The 20329-nt window shown below is 57.2% G+C and overlaps 1 protein-coding gene across 1 annotated transcript in view; it reads left to right on the top strand.

Annotated features, from left to right (window-relative positions):
• The window catches only part of TIMP2 (TIMP metallopeptidase inhibitor 2), a 51712-nt gene that overhangs the window by 28146 nt on the left and 3237 nt on the right, over nucleotides 1-20329 (top strand). Inside the window, exons 2-4 of the mRNA XM_012661346.1 lie at nucleotides 10663-10763; nucleotides 12438-12546; nucleotides 19373-19497. Coding sequence (XP_012516800.1) covers nucleotides 10663-10763; nucleotides 12438-12546; nucleotides 19373-19497 — 335 coding nt within the window. The remainder of the gene's footprint in view (nucleotides 1-10662; nucleotides 10764-12437; nucleotides 12547-19372; nucleotides 19498-20329) is intronic.

Raw genomic sequence — 20329 nt, 5'->3', positions numbered from 1 at the left:
ACAGTTCGAAGCCTCCGTCCCCTCCCTCTGAGGACTCAGATACATTGACGTGGATCAGCCCTCTTTGGCCAGACATTTTGGACTCGTTGGTCCACGAATGGCCTTTCTTATGCATATTTTGTAGGCAGTGTAATAAACAACCGTGAGCCCACCAGCCAAACCCAAGGTCCAGAATATTGGCTGGAAACCCTCCTCTTCCTCTGTGCTGCTTCCCTTGCATACCCCTGCCTCCTCCTCAGGTGTATACCTGCTGGACATGGGGGTGTCCCTGTTTCACCACATGTACGTGCGCTGAGCATCGTAGCTTTTGGACTTTATAGAAAGGATAGTATGTGTTATCTTTGGGAAGCGTTTTTTGGTCTCAGCGTAGCTGCTGGCTCGCACCCCTGTCATACGAGGGGGTCACTTGCTCATTTTCACTCCGGCGTGATACCGTGGGACCATCGGAGCCTCTCTCCAGGACCGGCGCTTTTCTGTGCCTGTTCTGGAACAGAGGACCGTGTCCCTATGCATCTGGTCAAATGCCGGGTGTCAGAACGTGCTCTGGGAAGTCCTGGATGCCACAGCCGGAGGTAGGTGTGGGAGGATCCTGTCCGTTACTTCTCAGTTTCCCCTTTGTCCCCTGGGAGAGGTCGGCCTGCTCTCGTTTCTACTTACAAGCACTGAGTGTCAGATGCCGTCCCAGCCACTAGCGATAAACAGTGAACAAACAACACCGAAGAACCACCAGACTCACACTCTGGTGGTGGACACGGGTAATAAATAAGAAAGTTCTAGAAGGGGAGAGGCAGGGAGGTGTCAGGCACCGACCCAGTGTGCGCGTCTCCGAGAACACCCAGCTCACGGGACCCGGAAGTGTTGTGCGCGTTTGGGTGGGATCCCACACAATGTTTTGCTTTTGCCTTTTGGTTCTTTAACCATTAGTAGCTTGAGTGAGGAACCTTCCACATCTCACATGTCCGTCATCCTGTGGGTCTCTGTCTATCTGTGGCTTTTCCACTTTAAGTTGAGTAAAGGTGACCGCAGCCTGGTTTCTTTCTGTCCCCTGCTCCTGGGATGTCAGGTTAGGGTTGCAGAGCTACTCAACAATTTGATCTAAGCCCAGCACAGTGAAGAAGGAAACGCAGGGATCAGGGGGGCTGCTGTCACCCCTGCACCAGCGACGTTCCCGCGGGGGCTGCACCCGCCTGCACCTGGCTGTTCGCCGTACTCTGCGCTTGGAGTCACACGAAGACCTGGTGGAAGGTGGCCGCCTGTTACCGCGGCATTGCCTCTGTCCGAGAAGGCAGAGAGGTGTTGCAGGGTCACTGGGGTGAAGCCATGGCCACCACGGGACCCAGACATCGAGTGACCGAGGTCTTCTTGCCGTACCCTGGACGCCACAGTCTAACGAGTAGACTGGCCTTTCTCAGAGGGGGTTATTTTTGTTTCCATTTTCAAAGGTAGCGTTTGCAGCACATGTGTTCTAGGTGAGGAGTCGCCCGTTCTTGGCCACACTTGAGCTAAAACTAGGTGGGGCGATGGGCAGCGAGACGGGGTGGTGACTCATCTCTTCCCGGACAGTCACACCTACACTGTCCCCTGGCAGCAGGACAAAACACCCTGCCCTTCCCACCTGCCCCTAAAGGCCAAAGGGCGGGGGAGGCTGCTGCTCTGCCCGGGCTGGCGGTGTGGGCAGTAAAACGGCCCTCAGGGGTATCCCCCCACCAAAGAGGATGGTTCTCCAGTGATTCCGTGGAGACGTCACAGGTGACTCTCCATCACCACCCCCAGGGCCTGGGGGGTCCCAGCAGCCCCCACGGCAGCCTCCCCCAGGAGCCGGCACAGACTCTGCGGCAGGGGTTTGGGCCGCAGCCCTGACAATGGCTCGGTGACCTGGGCGAGGTGTCGGTCTCTGCACTTCCTCCCGAGCCCTGGCTGTCCACCTCCTGCCCCTCTTACCCTGGTTCGAGTGTCTGTCTCTCCACCACCTTCATTCCTGACGCAAGTGCACGGAGGTGGGGACACTCCCCGGCCCCTGCTCCTGCCTGCCCTGTGACCCTAAATCCTCCCTGGAGTACCAGGCACCACGTACGCTATGCTGGCGGGCTAGGGGCCCAGCCTGGATCCAGCCCGAGCCGGGCAAGCCGCCGTGCCTGGCCTCCGTTTGACTCTTAAGACGGGAAACGGTGCCACTTGGAAGGGCCAGGGGCTCCCAGAGGGTTTCCACAGGACGCTGCCAAGCCAGGCGGCGGCGAGGACCCCGGCATGGCAGCCCTGTTACCTCCATCCTCCTAACGCACTTCCAGGGCCTCCCTGCAGCTTCTCCCTCTCTGAACACTTGTCTTCTAGAGCTTTCCACTGGTTTTGTGCTTACACCCTCACATTTGGAGGAGAGCTTCCCTGTTCCCTGCCTCACTCTGCATTTGCTAGAACCTTCCTTGCATCCCTGCCCTGTGGGTCCTTCTCCCCAAACCACAGGGACTCAGGAAGGCCTCGTGGCTGCCCCAGTGTGGGCGGGTCATGCTGTTTGCCCACGAGGTTTGCAGGGGGAACAGCAGCGTTGGCAGTGCATGCTGCCAAGGTCAGCTGTCCAGAGGGTGGGGACACGCCAGGCTGTCTGAGAGGTGCCAGGACAAGGGGAGCAGGAACAGGGTTTGCCCCTTGATGGCGGCTCCCCAGCCCCCCACCGGGCTGGGCGGTCTGGACGTCACCTGGGAGCTGCCCTGGGGTCAGTCTTCTCTCCTCACGTCTCTCCCTTCCCTGCCCAGCCCAGGGTGGCGGGACCTCAGACATGGACCTCAGGCGTGTAAGATGATGGGGGAATGGGACCCTCTGTGGCCTGCAGTCATTGTCAGTGCAACGACGTTATGTCAAGACTTGGGAAAAGACGCGGCTGGCATGTGGCCTCTGCCCAGCCCTCTGTAATGGGACGGAGGGCTGATGTGTAGCCTTCGGTGGCGGCTGCCGTGACAGCCCAGGCCAAGTTCCTTGGCCGGAGACGGGGCTGCACACCACCCCCATGACCAGCTCACGGGCTTGTTTGCAAGGCTGCGCTAAGGAGGAGTGGGGACACGAGCCGTCCCCAGCCTCAGTTCTCCCTACCTCGGAGCCGGGAAGCGTGGGCCTGGGCTCCAGCCTTCACGTCACTGTTTCTGTCTCCCGAGAATTTCAGCGAGCTGGGTTCAGCCCACAGGCCACATGCCTTAGGGCCCACGCACAGGCCAGGACCCCGACGGTCCGTGCTGATGGGCCTGCAGCACAGCCCAGCCCTTGTGTGTTTCTTCCTGAAAACAAGCCAGCCTGGAGAGGAACAGTGACCCACCGTCACACGGCCCTGCCAGCGACAGCATGATAGGGTCATCTGTCCCTCTGGCTTCCGAGCTGTGGCCCCTTCTCAGCCCGGGGCGGGGTCCCTCTCCGAGCTCCCTCTGCCCCTGCCCCCGCTCCGCCTGGGGGTGTGCAGGGCTGTGCTTGGCTCCTCCTGGCCTTGGCGGAGACGGTGCAGCGCAGCACTTCCCTCCACAAAGCCGCACTGTTCTCAGTAAATCCTCCCGGGATCGGGATGCATTTTTTTCAAATGATTCAGCAGCACGTGAGTGGGAAGGGCCAGAGCCCAAGGCTTTGGCACGAGATGCCGCCGGCCCACAGGGAGAAGGGAGGAAGGGTGGCGGGGCGTGGGCGTGGGCCAGGGTCCCACCAGGCTGCGGAGGGAAGGGGCAGGGTCCTGGGGGTTCGGGGAGGGCAGCCTGGGGGCTGGGCCGTGAGTGCTGCGGCGTTTCTCTGCCCAGCCGCAGCTCTGATGGATGTTGTTCCCTCGCGCTCCCGAGGGGAGCCACGGCAAACGGGCAGGAAGTGGAGATGGGAGAGCCGGTCTCCATGGAGATGGGCATCCCGTGGCCAGCAGCTCACGTGTGTGCGCTAGGATCTCCAGCAGCGAGGGAGGGAGCCGTGCTCGTGAGCGCCGTGGCCCAAGCTGCAGCTGCACTGCTGTCCCACATCGCCGCCGTGCATCCTGTCACCCCCCCCCCCGCCACCCACCTCCCCAGAAATCTGCTCTGAGCAGCCGTCATTCCAGGCATTTCTCACTCCGGCCTGAGTCTCGCCGGCCAAGTCTTGTCCTCACCCGGACAGGCACGGCCCTGCCCCGGGCTCCCCAGGGTGCCCGTCTGTTGGGCCTTTCCCACTCCCCGAAAGGCCCAAGTGCTGGCTCCTGGGGATGGAGGAGATTTGGGGGACCCAAGGGTGGGTCTGGCCTCTCACGGCTGCGTCGGGGAGGGAAGAAGCCCTGGTTCCCGCCAGCACCACAAGCCTGTTTTTAATTACCAAGTGACAGCCCCTTTTTTCCTCATTTCCCTAAAAGGAGCGAACTTGGAGGAGGTCTGTTTCTCCACTGCCCGAAAGGGGCCAGGCCTGGCAGGGGCAGGGGAGGGCTGGGCTCAGCGCTGGGAGACCCCATGACTGTCCACCGAGGGCCCCTGGGGTGGGGCGCAGACAGTGGGGCCAGAGGCTGCAGGTGGGGCCGGACATGCTGCGGGCTTCTGGGTGCCAAACCAGCGCTGCCACCTTTCCGTCCTGTGCCCTCTCCCGTCTGCACCCAGACTGCATGTGGTTTGTGGGGAGGGGCTGCGTGGCACAGCCCCCTTTCTGGATGCCCGTCTGCCCAGCCGTGGCCGTGCCTGTGGCCTTCTCTGCCCTCTGGTAACCCAGCTCAGCCGTCCTGCTAAGAGAAGCAGACACCGTCCCAGGGCAGAGGTTCAAGTGGTCCACACTGTGCCCCCCCGAAGCCCAGGGGGATTATTCAGTTACACGTGAGCACTTGGGACCCCACAGCAGTCCGAGAACAGAGCCCTGAAAGAATCATTTTATCTCCGCTGTCGTCAGGCAAAACCACACGCTGTGTTGCCGGACGTCTGTCTCCCAGCTGACAGTGTAGACACTAGAAGTGGGGAAATGGGGCGCCACCTCCCTTTCCAGACTCCAACCTTGGGAGTTAGTGGGCGGCTGGGACAGAGGGGCCCAGCTCCACCCTCACCTGGAGCTTTGGGCAAATGAATCAAAATGCGTTAGTCAAACAGCCTCAGTCAGGTCAACTGGCCGCACGGTGTCCTTACACCCGCCCAAGAGGGACGAGAGACTCTCGTCTCAGATGGCAGTGCAGGTTACAGTTACAGCGCTAGCAGGGGCTTGGCTAACTGTGCGATTTGAGGGTGTCAATGTCAAAACTCGTGGCACCTCGCGCTTGGAGAGTCCAGACGAAAGGCGGGGACCATAGAGTTCTCCCCGAGTGAGCCAGGGATGCCGAGTCCACCTGCGGCCTCGGATCCTCACCGGGTGAGTAGAGGTCAGGTTTTGCAGGGGAGAGAAAACGGTTTCATTTACAATTCCTCTGAAATGGTTGGCATGTGACCCTACCCGGAGACGAGGAAGTGGCCCACGGGACCCCGGAGGACGCTTGCAGCGTCTGAGCAGCGTGAGGCCTTCTCCAGGGCTGGTCTTAAGTGCGGGTGGGTGTCCCTGGGCTGACTGTGACCCCGCCGTGGCGTCAGAATGCCCCCACCCACCCGCGTCAGCCAGCCAGGGCTTTGGCAAGTGTGCTGAGAAGTCAAAGCCTCCACCCCTCCCCCACGAGTTGGGGACTGCTGGCATTTCCCCAGGGCCGTGAGCAGGATGGGGTGGAGGGAGGCGCTTTCCCCGCAGTGCTCACCCCGTGGACGTCTTCCCAGGCCCAAGTGGGAGCCTGCAGAGAGGTGGGTGGGCAGGGGTGCCGGAGGCCTCTGGTGACACTGAGCACCTCCTCCTGGTTTCTGAGTCGGCGCAGGTGATCCGGGGCAGATTTCGACTTTGTGTTTAGAGGAACGTGTTTCCGAGTCCTGGAGATACCTACACTCCTTCTGGGCAGATGGGTGACTCTGAGGGACTGTGGGCCACCTTCCTGCTCCTGCTGCCTAAGCTCGGCCTCAGCAGGGACCTGGGTGTGTGGGACACGCCGGGGCAAGGCCGGGAGCGTCCAGAGATCAGGACTTACCACGTGCCCGCACTCGTGCTGCCGAGTGGGAGGCAGTGCCCCGGCAGAGCGGCGCATGGGGCTGGCCTGCAGGACGGCCTTGCACACGCGGCGCGTGGGACTGCTCCGGGAGCAGCGGGCCCCGGACGAGACAGCAAAGAGGCTTCGGTGAGTGCGAGATGCGTGAGCTCCGGGGGGGTTTTCTTTCTGGGTCTGACCCCACCATCGAGCGTGGGCACAGCGTGGTCTTATTTTTCCCAGGAACTTCCGTGGTGCTTCTGTGGACATAGTAGGATTCAAAAGGTGTTGGTGGGTGTGTGACAGGGACTTGGGGACACGGGGCCATGTGACAGTGGCAGCAGAGGGATCAGAAGTGAGAGAACAGGAGAGGAGAGAACGGTGTCTCCAGGGCCGGTCACAGTTGGGATCTGTTGAGTGTCTGCCCTCGGCCCACCCTTGGCCACAGCTCTTGCCGGCGACACCCGAGTTTTCCGGCAAGTCCCCTCGCTGTTCGCTCCCCACCGAGGACGGCAGCAGGACAGCACGGCCTCTGTTGGTTTTCCCTGGGTGGCTGTGAGTCCCCAGTCTGAACGTGGCCCACCCTCTTGGATCGTGTTCCCTGACCTGGATTTCCCACCCAGCCCGGCCGGGTGCATGAGGGATCGGCTTTGCAGGCTCCTTGTGGGGGGAAGTGACATCATGTGGCGTCCGCGGCCGCAGGGGTGGGGGTGGGGCTCTGCGGTTGCGTGTGCTTTGAATTCGGCTGAGGGTTGTGCGTTCCAGTAGCCGGCATCTGGCAGTGAAGCATCAGCCAGTGTGTCACCCTTGATCTCAAACCCAGATGTGTGTTAACAGCAGAAGGGACAGAAGGAAAATGAAATCCGAGCCGCCTGGGGAGAGGCCACAGTTTCGGGCCCAGGCAGCTAGAACAAGCATCTTTATGAAGGCTCCCTCCCGCCGTTGCCTCTGGCTCCTGGGTAGGGGGCGGTGGGGGAGAGCAACCCGCTCCCGGGGGCACGGACGGGACGTGGGCTGAGCCCTGCAGGCACCCAGCACCAGGCCCTGCGCTTAGTAGGTGTTTAGTAAACACGTGTCCGTGCCTTGATTTTAATTTCTTCCTGGATTCTTTGTGTCTCTTTGCTTTCCCTGGCCCTGCTCTTTAAATGACCTGGAACCCAGGGCCTCGCTCCTGTGGAGCGGCCTCCTCCACCCGGTCCTGGGGGCCCATCCCGGCGCTCACAGTGGCGGCCGTGGCCGTGGGTGCGGGAGTGTCTCACGGAGAGCTCTCCTCGCCGGCCGCCACTGGCCACCGGAAGCCGCTTCTCTGTTTTCCTGTCTGTCATCTGTCTTCTTGCCTGGGCCAGGTGCTCCTCAGAGGCAAGGTCTGTCACTGGAGCCTTCGATGTGCCAGACCCACCCTGTCCCCCTTTCTCCACCTGTCACTGCCTCTGGGCAGCCGCCCTGGACGGGCACCCGCTGCGACCCCGCCGTGCCACAGGTGTGCTCCAACCAAAGTGTCAGCGGCCTCCATCCTCACGTCGGGGGTGTTGATGCTCTTGGGAAGGCGTCCGTAGAACTGTCCTCCTCTGCCTCTCTTGAGTCCCCTTTTCTTCCTTCACACGATCTTGCATTTTGCAACGTGGGGGAGGGGGTTCCCACCCACAGTTCCTACCCCGAAGAGTCTGAATTCTGGTTCCCTGTGGACAGACTGACGCAGCCCGGCTGGAGATGGAGGGTCTCAGGCTCTGGCCCCCTTCCCTGCAAGCGTCTGGCTCCTCAGCGCCGCTTAACGCTCTGGTTTAACCCCACGAGTCTGCTCCAGGCCCTTGATGCAACGCTGCCTTCTGACAGTTTGGGAAGGAGAGCGTGTACCTGCAGCCCCCAAGCAAAGCGGGTGCGTTAGGAAGCTGCATCAACTCCAGATGCCGGGAGTCTGTTGGGCGTCGTGAGCGGGAGCGAGCGTCCCTGTACCTGAGCGGCGTGATGCGTTTCCCAGCCCCCCACCCAGGCGTGGAAGATCGTGCCCTGTTCCCCTCTGCAATGCTGTTCCGTTCATGGTGCCGAACTGGACGTGCGTTCGTTGCCAGGCACTGCATCCGCATACCTGACCTCCCTAATCCTCGCCACACCTCAGGAGTTGTAGGGTCTGCTGGTGGTATCTCCGTTGTAGACTCTCTGTGAGCACCTGTGGCTCAGTGAAGTCCAGGAACACCTCTGAGACCACGCGGCTGGGGTGGCTCACGCGGGATCCTTCCCCGATGCTGCAGCTTCCAAATACAGACCCGGACTCTGCTGGGAGCCTCAGCGGGTTTCGTAAGAGGACAGTGCACGGACTTGCGTGCATGGAATGGGTGGAGCCTTTTGGCTGTCGCAGAGTGGTTTTTGCTTATTTTCTGATCACCAGTGGTATGTTGATTGAGTTCTTGTTGTGCACAGTAAGCCGTTGTGCAACATAGCAGACCACTGAAAACCAGTTCCAGAACGTTCCAAAAGACATGAAGAATTCAGTAGACTGTAACGAAGTCCACCGTATTGCTCCTTCTGGAACCGTTGTTTCCTTCTGATTTTGCTGGTTTGCTTTTGAGCTGATGACTTTGCTCCCTGAAGAGCAAACTTAAGACAAAGTTAATCAGGCATGTTTACTGATTTGCATAAACTTCCTGCAGCATTGCAATAAGGTATATAGGTTAGGCAGGTAATAAGAGGGACCAAAGACAAATCTCCCCCGAGCCACCAGCCCTGCATTACCAGGTCCGTCTCAGTTCCATCTGGCAAACATTCAGTGAGCATCAGCTGTTCTGCAGTTAGAGCGCAGCCTCTGCCTGTTGGGACTTCCCAGGGCCCCGAGCAGACAGGTGTACAGGTGTTGACAGCCGGATGGACAAGAAATGGGGAATATACCAAATGCTGCAGGGGGACAGAATTTCCCAGAGGAAGATAGAAAAGGGCTATTTTAGCTGGGTCTTAAAGAATGAATAGAAGTTCTCCAGGCAGAGAGGGGGAGATGGCATTTGGGGCAGAAGAAATCTGCCTGTTCAGAAGTGTGGCTATACCTGGGCCTGTCCAGGGCAGGGGGGTTTTATGGACTGGTGGACCCGCAAGAGCAGGGCTCAGAGCCCTCGGGCCACGGCAGCCCAGGCAACTGGCTGGCGTCAGGGTGCAGGGTCTCGTGTTGTAGGCAAAGGCAGTGGGCAGCCAAGGAAGATGTTTGTGTTGGAAGGGACGTGAGTGTAAAAAGACAGCTGGTGGCAGTGGATGAGGTGATGGCTTCTGGTTGGGAAGGGGACACGGAGCTGCATTTCCTAGATGTGGCTTTTCAGGGTGAGGCCTGGCTTAGCCTGGTTAACAGGAACCTGTGGCCTCGGCCCATCGTGACTCAGCTCCAACAGAAGAAATAAGAATGGGTTTGGGCCTGGGCGAGGCGGTGGGGCTGTGGCGTGGGATTATCCCACCCTCTGGTGCCAGGGTGGGATCCCCAGAGAGCATTTCTGGGGCCCGTGGGGCTGGACGCAGGTAGAGCACCCATGAACCCGGGCCTCCCTGCCTCTGTGGGAAAACATAGCCCTGGCCAGGAGTTTCCAAGAGACTTGAGCTCCGCACTTGGGGCTGGGGGTGGGAGGCTTCTTTGAGCCTGGCGCTGTCTGTTCCTTATCTCTCTTTCCTGCTCACTAACATAGCACTTACCCAGGGTGACCTGCACCACCAAATTTTGAAGGGCAAAGCTTTTAAAGCCATTAACACAGGCCGTGCCCTAGCTGATAAGCCTTGGAATGGAAAAGGGAGGGCCCTACCCTGCGCTGCCCCAGTGGTGGAACGGAGTCATGGCTTAATTGCTAGTAGAGAGCCCCGTGGTGCACAGGCCATCAGCAGCTGCAGGCTCCAGAACATTCCAGAACCTTCCCAGCCCAACCTCTTCGCCCTCTCCCGCCTTTGGTTGTGGCCGGGCTCCTCCTTCTGTTTGACCTCCCTCCTCAACGTCTGTCCCTTAGGTCTGCCAGCTAAGCCTGCAGGCGTCTCCTAACCCATACACACATTCTGACCCTGCCCCGTCACGCCCCCAGTGGAATTCGTGTTGTTACAAAGAATCACCCTTAGGACATTTTCCAGGGGGAACTTTTAGGACAGATGAGGAGGGCAGCTGGACAGACCTTTTAGATGTGAATATGCCGAGCCCCTTTAAGGTCAGCAACGACCCCTTATCCTCAGCCCGAAATGGCCTGTTTGCCTGTAGGTGGGTGTGGTGGGAATGTCCACCCTTAACTGAGCGCTGGGCTGCGGGCCTGGTCATCTGTGTGTGCTTCCCCCACCGCCGCCAGCAAACACACATTGGGGGGAGTGAAAAAGAGCCCCACAGCACTCATGCATGACGTCACGACAGGCTTCGGTCAAGTCGGTGACTGTCCCCCACTGGCACCGATGCCACCCTGGTCATGAGCTGCCAGCAGGCCCCTGTTCACCAGGAAGGATTCTCGCGGCAGGGGAAGGAGCCCCAGGGTGGCGTCTGTCCTCGCACAGGAGTCGGATGCCACTTGGGGCTGGGCCACCCTGTCCCTGGTTCCGCAGCTGGGAGGTGAGGGTGAGCTCGCTTCCTATTCGCAGCAGCCCCGGCCCCCAGCGCCTCCCGCAGGACCCGCTCTCGGGAACCCCCCTCACCTCTGGATCCTTGTGTGTTGCAGTGATCAGGGCCAAAGCGGTCAGCGAGAAGGAGGTGGACTCTGGGAATGACATTTACGGCAACCCCATCAAGAGGATTCAGTACGAGATCAAGCAGATAAAGGTAACGTGACCACTGCCGCGGGGGTCTCGGGGGCTGGAACACGGCCCAGACACCTGTGGGGCAGAAACTATGGTCAAGCCACAGGTAGAGCTCATCTTCCTTAACCCTCACACGCCTGAATATTCGTGTGAAAATGGCGTGTTCCCGGTGACTTCCATTGTTTGAGAAATGCGTCGCCTTTATTTGGATGGGCGACACATCTGTGTCGTGGCCTCTGCTTGAAGTCACCGAGTTCACCACTGCGTCTATGGAATGTTCCGTGATGCCTCTCCGCGGCTGAGCCGTAGGGTGTTGGAAGGCTGTTGGGGGCGACTTGGTCGTTGCCCCTGGGAGCCCACAGCTGGTGTGAGAGAGCGTGACCTGGGTCCCCCAGACGGCAGCCTGTAGTCCACACCTGCCCAGTTTGCGTTAAGTTCTAAGAGGAGGGATTTGGCAAAAGGAGGAATCCCATGGCCAAGTGTGTTGGGGAAGCTTCCCGAAAGTGGGAAGGGGAGGGGGAGAATGTGGCTGGGCCAGTTGCTGAAAAGACGACGAGAAGACAGGTGGGAGGGGGCTGCAGGCCGAGAGGAGGAGGGTGGGCATTTGTTGGTTTTTCAGAGCATGTCCGTGTTCGGGGCACATGGGAAGAAACGCGTGTGAGAGGGAGATGGGGGAGAACGTGGTGAGCAGGACCCCGAGCAGGGGCACGAGGCTGATGCTGCTGTTGTTGACGATAACGCGCTCGGTCTACTAGGGAGAAGAAAATTCTAGGTTCCAGGTGGAGGGACAGCTCTGTACATGGCAGCAGCTGTCACCATCCATATTTAATTTTGTTACAAAAATAAAAATCAGTAGAAAATGAACGTTACCAAAAGGTCAGTGGAATGCTCAATTGTCACAGCCAGACCACTTAAGGGGGTGACCTAGTCTCTCAGTGCCTGAGTCTCTTGACTGATGAAGCAGGAAACGACCTGGGTCGTGACAAAGTGGGTGTTAACGCCACGGGAGCGCTTTTAGCCTTTTGGAGAGTGATGTCATTTAATACGGCACCAGCATGACCTTGCTTGGTACGGGTTGGAGGTAGGTCTGGAAAAGCTGGTTTGTCTGACAGGGACGATGCTGTTCCCTTGGGGTGTGCTTTCTGACACTCCGGAAAGGAAAGAAAGCACCTCCAGAGTTCTGGGAAGATGCTGTCCTTCACCCGGCAGCCGGCGTGTGCCAAAGGCTGTAAACAACTCATGCTGAGAAGGCAAACCTCCCCGGCCCACGCGGTGACACCTCGTTCCAGGGGTGCCTCTCTGCTCTCGTCCCCATCAGGCAGGCAATGCTTTGTCACAGTTCCTGGAACCACGGAAAGGTCATGGTCCTCCGTGGTGGACCAGGGTCACGTGGGGGTGCACGAGCCGCTCCCCAGAGATTCTGAAATGGCCTCGCTGTGGTGGGGGTTGGGGGGCAGAAGTATAGTCTGGAAAGTCCCCTCCAGGTGACAGGGTTTTGCCCACACGTGGAGGTCTGCCACACTAAGCTGTTGAGGGACTCCAGACAGTCACTTAGGAGGGGGAACGGTGGCCTCTGATCCCCGGGTCTGGCTCTTCTCTGTCCTCTGTGTCTCAGTACCGTGGGACAGGGCGGGGCAGGCCGCTGTGCTGTTCTGGGGCCCATCTCTGCTTAATCTCCTTGTCCTTGTCTTTCCAGATGTTCAAAGGGCCCGAGAAGGACATAGAGTTTATCTACACGGCCCCCTCCTCGGCAGTGTGCGGCGTCTCGCTGGACGTCGGCGGGAAGAAGGAGTATCTCATCGCAGGTGCGTACGAGCAGCGCCGGCCGTCCTTAGACACAGGCAGGTCTCGTTCCCTGGCTCCCGGGTGGGGGGCGGGCTAGCTCGAGGGACCGTGAGGCGGTGGACAGAGCCCTGCCACCGTGAGCAGTGCCGTTCCGAAGTCTCGGGCCCTCCCTGCCATCACCTCCCGCCAGGGAAGCTCCGTGAGTCTTCACCTACCTGCCGATGGCGTTCCCCCGTTAGAGCCGTGTGACTTGACGGGAGGAACAAAGTAAAGCAGTGTTTGTAGGGCATTTCAGATTGAAACAACGTGAGTGTTTTTGCCTTTTTGCCTTTTTTTTCAGACAGGGTCTTGCTCTGTCGCCTGGGCTAGGGTGCAGGGGCGTCATCATAGCTCCCTGCAGCCTCGGACTCCTGGGCTCCAGGGATCTCCTGCTACTTTGTTTCTCTGACTACTCCAGAGGCCTCTCCGACTCCTGAGCTCCAGGGATCTCCTGCTACTTTGTTTCTCTGACTACTCCAGAGGCCTCTCAGAAGTAGAATTATAAAGCATTTGTCCTCTGTGTCCAGCTTATTTCACTTAGCTTAATGTTTTCAAGGTTCATTCACGTAGCATGTCAGAATTTCCTTCCTTTTTAAGGCTGAATATTTCACTTTATGGCTACAGTGCATTTTGTTTATCATTGCATCTCCTTTTTTTTTTACTTTTATTCTTAAATAAGTTATTTCCCTTTCTTCTTTGTACCACCTCTCTGCCTGCTCAGCTACGCTGCACCCCAGGTGTGCAGACAGGATTCTCCACCTCGGCGCTGTCAACGTTCTTTGTTGTGGGGGGGCCGTCTTGGGCATCGTAGGATGTCTAGCTACATCCCTGGCTTCCACCCATTAGATGCCATAGCACCCCCTCAAGTGGTGGGGTCTCCAGACATGGCCAGAAGTCCCTGGTGAGGGGGTGGATTCCCCTGGTTGAGAACCATGGGCCTAAGAGAACTTCTGCAGTGGTGGGAACGGTGAGGAACTGAACTGTAAATTTTATTTCATTTGAATTAATCTGAATTTGAATGCAAACAGCCACATGTGGCTGGCGGCCACCACACTGGACACAGCTTTGTCAGCCGGTTAAAGAGTGTTACTGCTCTCCTCCTGGGGGAAGCAGGGGTTGGATCACAAACTTAAGGAAAAGGAAGAGCCAGGACAACTCCCTAGACTGGCCCTATGTTTTGTTCCGAGATCCAAATTTAATCATAAACACCAACTCTCAATCCAAATACCCATGATTTGGGGGATTGTCTTCTGTCAGGGTTGTATGTACCTTTTTCTCCTCCACTGAGAATATTTAGAAATCAAGACATGCTCAGCCTGCCAGGTGCCCGGCCCCGTGTTAGGAGCAGCGGGAGACTCCAGAGGAGTCTTTGGCTCCTGCATCCGGGGCTGCACGAACATTCCCGCTGGAGAGCAGAACATAAGTTAGAGAAAACAGGCAGGTTTTGTTGTGGAGCATCGTGACTCATGAGCAGGTGCTTAGAAGGTGCCAAGAGGCAGAGACCCTTGCAGGTCCAAGAGCCCAGCAGCCTAATGGTGAGGAGCAGGTGTCGTCCTTGGCCATGGGTGGGAAGGGGGTCACTGCAGGGAGTGGGACCCAGACGGTGTCTGTTGTCTCCCCTTGGGTGACATCCTTCCTCCCGTCCTCAGAATGCTCACAGCAGCTGACTCCCTGGGGGTCTTGGCCATCAAGACTTCTGTTCTTCTCCTTGGGAGATTTTTTTCCTTCTTTTTCTTACGCATTTCTGAACTTCCTGATGAGTTTTATTGTGGGCATCTGTCTTTCAACAGCTTTATTGAGATGTGATTCATATACCATTCAATTTACCTATTTAAAATATGCAGCTCTGTGGTTTTAGTATATTGAGAGTTGTGCAGCCATCCCCACGGACAGAGAGACCCTGCACCCTGCAGCTGTCACCCTCCTAACCCCCTTCCTCCCCCGTGCCCAGCCCAGCGCATGCACCGATCTGCCTTCTGTCCCGTCGGCTTCCCTGTTTGAGACTTCCACACGAATGGAATCGTGCAGCACGTGGTCTTTGTAACTGCCTTTCTTCAAGCGGCATAATGTTTCGAGGTTCGCCCACGTGATAGCATGCATCAGGAGTTTGTTCCCTTTTGTGGTAACAATATTCCGTTGTGTGGCCAGGCCACATGTTGTTTATCTGTTCGTCATTTCACGGCATCCGGGTCGTTTGCACCTTTGGGCGATGGTACCTAATGCTACGGCGAATGTTTGCGTACGAGCTTTTGCAGGGATGTTTGCGTTTTTCTTGGGGTGTCCCTATGAGTGGAATTGCAGTGGCCGGTGGTGACTCCGGGTTTATAATAACTGATTGAGGAGCTGCTGGCGTGTTTTCCAAAGCAGCTGCACCATTTTACATTCTTAGTATCTATTATGTTTACAGTAAGAGAAATAAAATAAAATGGAGAGGGAGTAAGGGGACCAGATCACCCGCGGTGCAGAGATCTCACTCGCTCACTGATGCCATCGCAATGACACGGAGACGGCAGAAGAGCTGGCGCGGTCGCACGGCGCACACGGCGGCGCGTGGCGCGGGCCCAGCTTGGAGGATCTGCCGCGTGTCGGCATCAGCTATAGCTCCTTTCTAATACTTTCCTATATTCGCTAAACTTTACAAAATTTTGGTATCTTTTATGAACTTAAAAATAAGATCTAGAGAGAAGATAAAGGAGACAGAACCTTCCACGGTGCAGGGAACCGGCCACCCTGACACATCAACGGCTTCCAGTTTTCTGCGGCGTCTTTTTGTCCCAGTCCCCAGGCAGCGCACTGTAAAGCCAGAGCCTCCGGGCCCAGCGCCGGCTCCTCACATTGCCCCCTAGGGGCAGCCCGGCCAAACTGCAGGGCCACGGAGCTCAAGAAAGGAAGGAGGGCTGGCCCGTTCACAGGTGGACTCCTGGGGGGTCAAGTGACCTTGGCCTGGGCCCGGCCCCCCCCAAGCACACCCAGCTGAACCCTCATCCACGCTGAGCGCCGTCTTAGAGGCTTCGCCCACAGGCTCGAGCACCTCCCTGTTAACAGGAGTCCCTTTTCCTGGGCACTAAGAGGCAGGTGTTTTCCGAACGCTTTTCATGCAGATTCCATTCAATGCCCGCAGCCTCCCTGTCTTAAAGGTGCTGTTTTGATCCTGTTTTACAGCTGAGGAAGACGGAGCGGGAGACGCTTGCTCCAGGTCCAGTGGTTGTGCGCTGGGCCCACCTGCACTGGCTTGAGAGCCAATTGTTAAAATTTTAGTTTTTCAGCTGGGCACAGTGGCTCACGCCTGTGACCCCAGCACTTCGGGAGGATGAGGTGGGGTCGGAGGGACCGGGCAGTGCGGCGGGGTAGGCCTCCTGTGGGGAGAAGCTCCAGTCTGCAGCCCCTGCCGATTTCTGCGGTCGAAATACTCCCATCCTGGCCAATTTCCAGATGCCAGCATGACATCGACTGGCTTGTAAAACTAAAAAAAACTAAAAAAACCTTGAATTCCTGGGCTCAAGCGATCCTCCCGACTCAGCCTCCCGAGTAGCTGGGACCACAGGCGCCACCACCACGCTCAGCTAAGTTTTCTATTTTTTGTAGAGATGGGGTCTCACTGTGTTGCCCAGGCTTTTCTGGAACTCCTGGGCTCAAGTGATCCTCCCGCCTCATCCTCCCACAGTGCTGGCCAAACTGCCTGCTTACACGAGTGGAATCAGACGTCCTTGCATGGCTGACTTGTTTCACTCAGCATGATGTCCTCAGGCTTCACCCATGTTGTAGAATGGGTCAGAATTTCCTTCCTTTTTATGTACATATATTTTTAAGTTTTCAAACTATCTGATATTTTTCTCAGTTGAACCCTATGTATGTTTTCGTACTGTTAACATTTCCATTAACTTTACCACTCGGACACTTTCTCGAGGAGGCACTGGGAAGTTTGATGGTGCTGGAGATTTAAAGGTGCCCATGGTAACAGTTCCTTGTCAGGAGAAGATGGAAGGTGATATGGCGAGACGCTCACGTCGGGGCTCTGAAAACACGCCCGCCTGACTTTGCACCTGTGCTCTGACACCTGACCAGCTGATGTGCTTGGCTGGGTGACTTTAACTGTCTGTGCCTCCTGCACCTGTCAGCGGACTGGGACGATGGCAGCAGCGTCTGCCCCATGAGGTTGTTGGGATGCTGGGCCCCTTGGTTGGGGCTTACTCGGGGATAGCTAATAATTTTATTTTTGAATCAGAGGTGGCAGTGACGTGCACGTGTAGCATAGCATGAACGAGAAGCTAATGAGTTGGGATGGAATCGTAGCTGAGGTCTAAGAAGAGCTAGGTTAGCGCGCAGCAGAATGAGTGAGAAGCTTCTGCCAGAGGGGTATTCATTGCCCCCTTGGTTTGGGGAAGACGGATGCTAAGTAGGAAGCTGTGATTGAAAGGTTCTGAGAAAGGGATGTGCTTGGGACAGCTTGATGTCCTCATTGCTCCCTTTAGAGGACCGTTCTTTGGGCCACTCCGCCATGAGACCACCTGCCCATAGGCCGGCTGACTTGTCACATCTGCTCCTTATTTCATCCCCTCTCCTCGGGACGGGGAGCAGGGGTGAGGTCATTATGGCGACGGTGGCTGACTCACCCCAGTGCCGGAGGAGCCGCTGTAATCTGACTTCTTTCCCAAGCTCGGTCAGATGACTCCAGATTGAATCTGAGACGCAGAACCCAGATCCAGTTCGCCTGCAGTCCAGATGGGCCCTCCAGCCACGGCGAACCAGAATCACAGGGCGCAGCAAACCGCTCAGCCAGGGTTGGCTGCGGCCGTGGTGACCACATGGCCTGAGGCAGACCACCCCCCTCGGGCTGGTGACTCAGCTTCACATGTCGAGCCGGGCGCCGTGAGACCCGTGCTTGGGAACTCTTACGGAGCTGGCCCTGTAATTTTCTTCTTCGGTCCTCTTCTCCGAGAGGAAAAATAAACACAGAACCCTTAGTTACAAATTTTAATTAATTCATGTTTTTCTATATCCAAGACTCATGCTTTGCTTTTCTTCAAGACAGACATAAGGAGACTGTTACGGCAGATGCTCGTGTCACGTGTGCCCAGCAAGTCTTAATCACACTAAACAGGGTCTTTTAACGTTCTGAGCTGCTGCGGCGTTGACACATGACAACCAAGGTGCATGTTAGCCCAGTAACCAGGACCATTGAAAAGAGACAATTTTCATTTCGTCTCCACTTCCTGCAGTTGCCTACCTTCGTGGAAGCTTGGATCAGTGCTGACAGGCCAAAAGGGAAGATAGCAAAAAAAGACAAAATATGAAGCAAATTGTAGAACAGGCACCTTTTGTCATCGGTACAGTTTTATTGAGCAACTACTATGCAGACGCAAAAGGTTAAGACACAACTCTTGCCTATCGTGCTTACTGTTAGTACCTGTTTAAGCCAGGTGCATCATAAAGGCAGGTGAGAACACAGAGTGGGGCACAGATGCTCGTCAAGTGACGCAGGAGAAATCGCCATGGAAGTTTGGAGGTGCAGCCAGAATGGAAACTGAGCCTGCCCCTGACAATCAGTGACCGGGCGGGGTGGGGCCGCAGCTCACCTGCACGGCGCTTGACGCAGAATAAGCCAGGATGCGGGAACGAGTAACTTGCCATCTGTCCACTTTGTTCCTTCCTCATCTACACTGAACTCACAGAAAATAGCTACACATCTAGGGAAAAAAGCCAAATATCTGTTTTGAAGTGTTTGAGGCCACCCAAACACTTAACCTTTTAAGTTACAGGATTCATAATAAATTCTCCAGCCGTCATCCTGCTTCTTGGTCCTTTTCTTCACCTGGACGTCGCCTGAACAGGAGCGGCTACGACAGCAGCAGGAGCATCAGGAGTCTGCACGGTGAATGCAGCGTGCCCAGCACCACGATGTCACTTGGGCCTGCTCTGTGCCTCGGGCAAGCCAGGCTGTATTTCCCAGGGCAGCAGGTCGCAGTTCTGTTTGTGACGAGGGTGCGGGGGAGGAGCTGCGTCATTGCTTCGCTGAGCTGTATTCCTATTACTGTTAGTAGATTGTCCCTGGCCAGTGCCAGGCTGAGATCATTGAGTCAGATGCCCTGGGGCTTTGTCACTCTGGTGCCCAGGGCACAGCCTGAGGCTCCGTCTGCTTCTCAGGGACGTCGGCTCTGCCAGAGCTCGTCACCCGGCACTTGTGTCTCTGCGCAAGGTGCCATCATAGCAGGAGGGATGAGTCTTTACACGACCTCCGTGGCCGTCATTGGGTTCTGTCATTCTCTAGAACACACGTGTTTGTTCTTCTCCTACATGGACCACACCAAGGCTGTCACCAGTGTCACATCCTCAGCGAAGGAAGGGGCCGAGTCAGGAGCCTGGGGTGCGAGAATCGCGCGGCACCCATCCTGCCCGGTGCAGCGAGTTCAGAGCGGATTTCTAATTGTTAACAATTCCTTGTTTTTGCTGTTCATGATGGAAAACACAGAACTGCAAGTTCAACATCAAACAGGAGAAATGCCTGAGAATAACCATTTAGTGGAAAAACAGGCAGCAGCCTGTGTCCCATGTGATCTTTGGTATGTGAGTATTGGGAGGAAACGCACCAAAATATTGGCTGCGGCTAGAGAAAACAGGGAATTTCTTTCTTGATTGTCTCCTGCGCTTTCGAAGTTTTCTACGGTGAACGCGCATTATTTAAGCTTAGAATAAACAATCCACGGTATTATTAGAGCTGAATCCCAACCCCCGCACGGCATCCGGACGCAGGTGGCGGGTGGAGGGGACTCGTCCCTCGCCCTGAGCTGGCATGCTGTCTCTCCTCAGGAAAAGCCGAGGGGGACGGCAAGATGCACATCACCCTCTGTGACTTCATCGTGCCCTGGGACACCCTGAGCAGCACCCAGAAGAAGAGCCTGAACCACAGGTACCAGATGGGCTGCGAGTGCAAGGTAAGCAGGACCCGCCTCGGGGCTCTGCCCTTTGCCACGGCCTGCAGGGGCGGCTGCGGTTCTGGCCCCGGCTTTCCGGGCCTCCCCGTCCGCTGGGTCCTGGGAAGGGACGGCCTCCCCAGGGGCGAGGCTGTCTAGTGGGGGGCAGAGCCTTTGGCTGCCAGTCCGCGACGGCCCCGAGCCGCAGCTCTGGCAAGGGATAATTGGGAGGTAACAGAATTTGAGGGTGAACGCACAGTCTGCCCACGTGGCCTGTAGCTTTCAGAAAAAGGAATTTCATGGGGAAAACACGGTCCTGTTGGTATTTTTCTCAGATGTATGAGTGCAAACTCTTGTGTGCCTCGTGAGAGAGCACCGCAGGTGTGATGCTTTTCCCATCATTCCAGACATTTCCACACGCAGGTCCTTGTCAATGTGGGGTCTGTGTTGAGAGCCCTGCAATCGCCGGCCTCCCCTCTCCAGCTCCCGCGGGGGCTGCGCCACGCGGCGGCCCTGGTGCTGGCTCTCAGGCGGGCTGTGGGAGGCGAGGGCGCCTCCAGGCTCGGTCACAAACCTGCCACCACCACCGTGCCCCACCCTCAGGAGCACTGCCGAGCAGAAGTGAGCCTGGGACCCGGCGGTGCTGGGCCGGTGCTCTTTCTGTGGTGACCGCCCCCAGCCCCGCTCTTGGCGCGTTCGGAGCGGGAGTTGCCAGCTCGTAGTCTCCGGAACGCCTGTGCTCGGCGTGAAATCAAACACCAAGTCCTTCCTTCTTCCTTACATGCCACGGAGGTGGTCACCGTCTTGAGGCCTTGGGTTCCTTTGCCAAAATGCTAGTTGCTGACCCCCTCGA

This window comes from Propithecus coquereli, unplaced genomic scaffold (genome assembly GCF_000956105.1).
Source record: "Propithecus coquereli isolate 6110/MARCELLA unplaced genomic scaffold, Pcoq_1.0 Scaffold706, whole genome shotgun sequence".
In the NCBI taxonomy this organism is placed as follows: domain Eukaryota; kingdom Metazoa; phylum Chordata; class Mammalia; order Primates; family Indriidae; genus Propithecus; species Propithecus coquereli.
The sequence above is the reverse complement of the archived record's forward strand: the minus strand, read 5'-3'. Positions and strand labels throughout refer to the sequence as shown.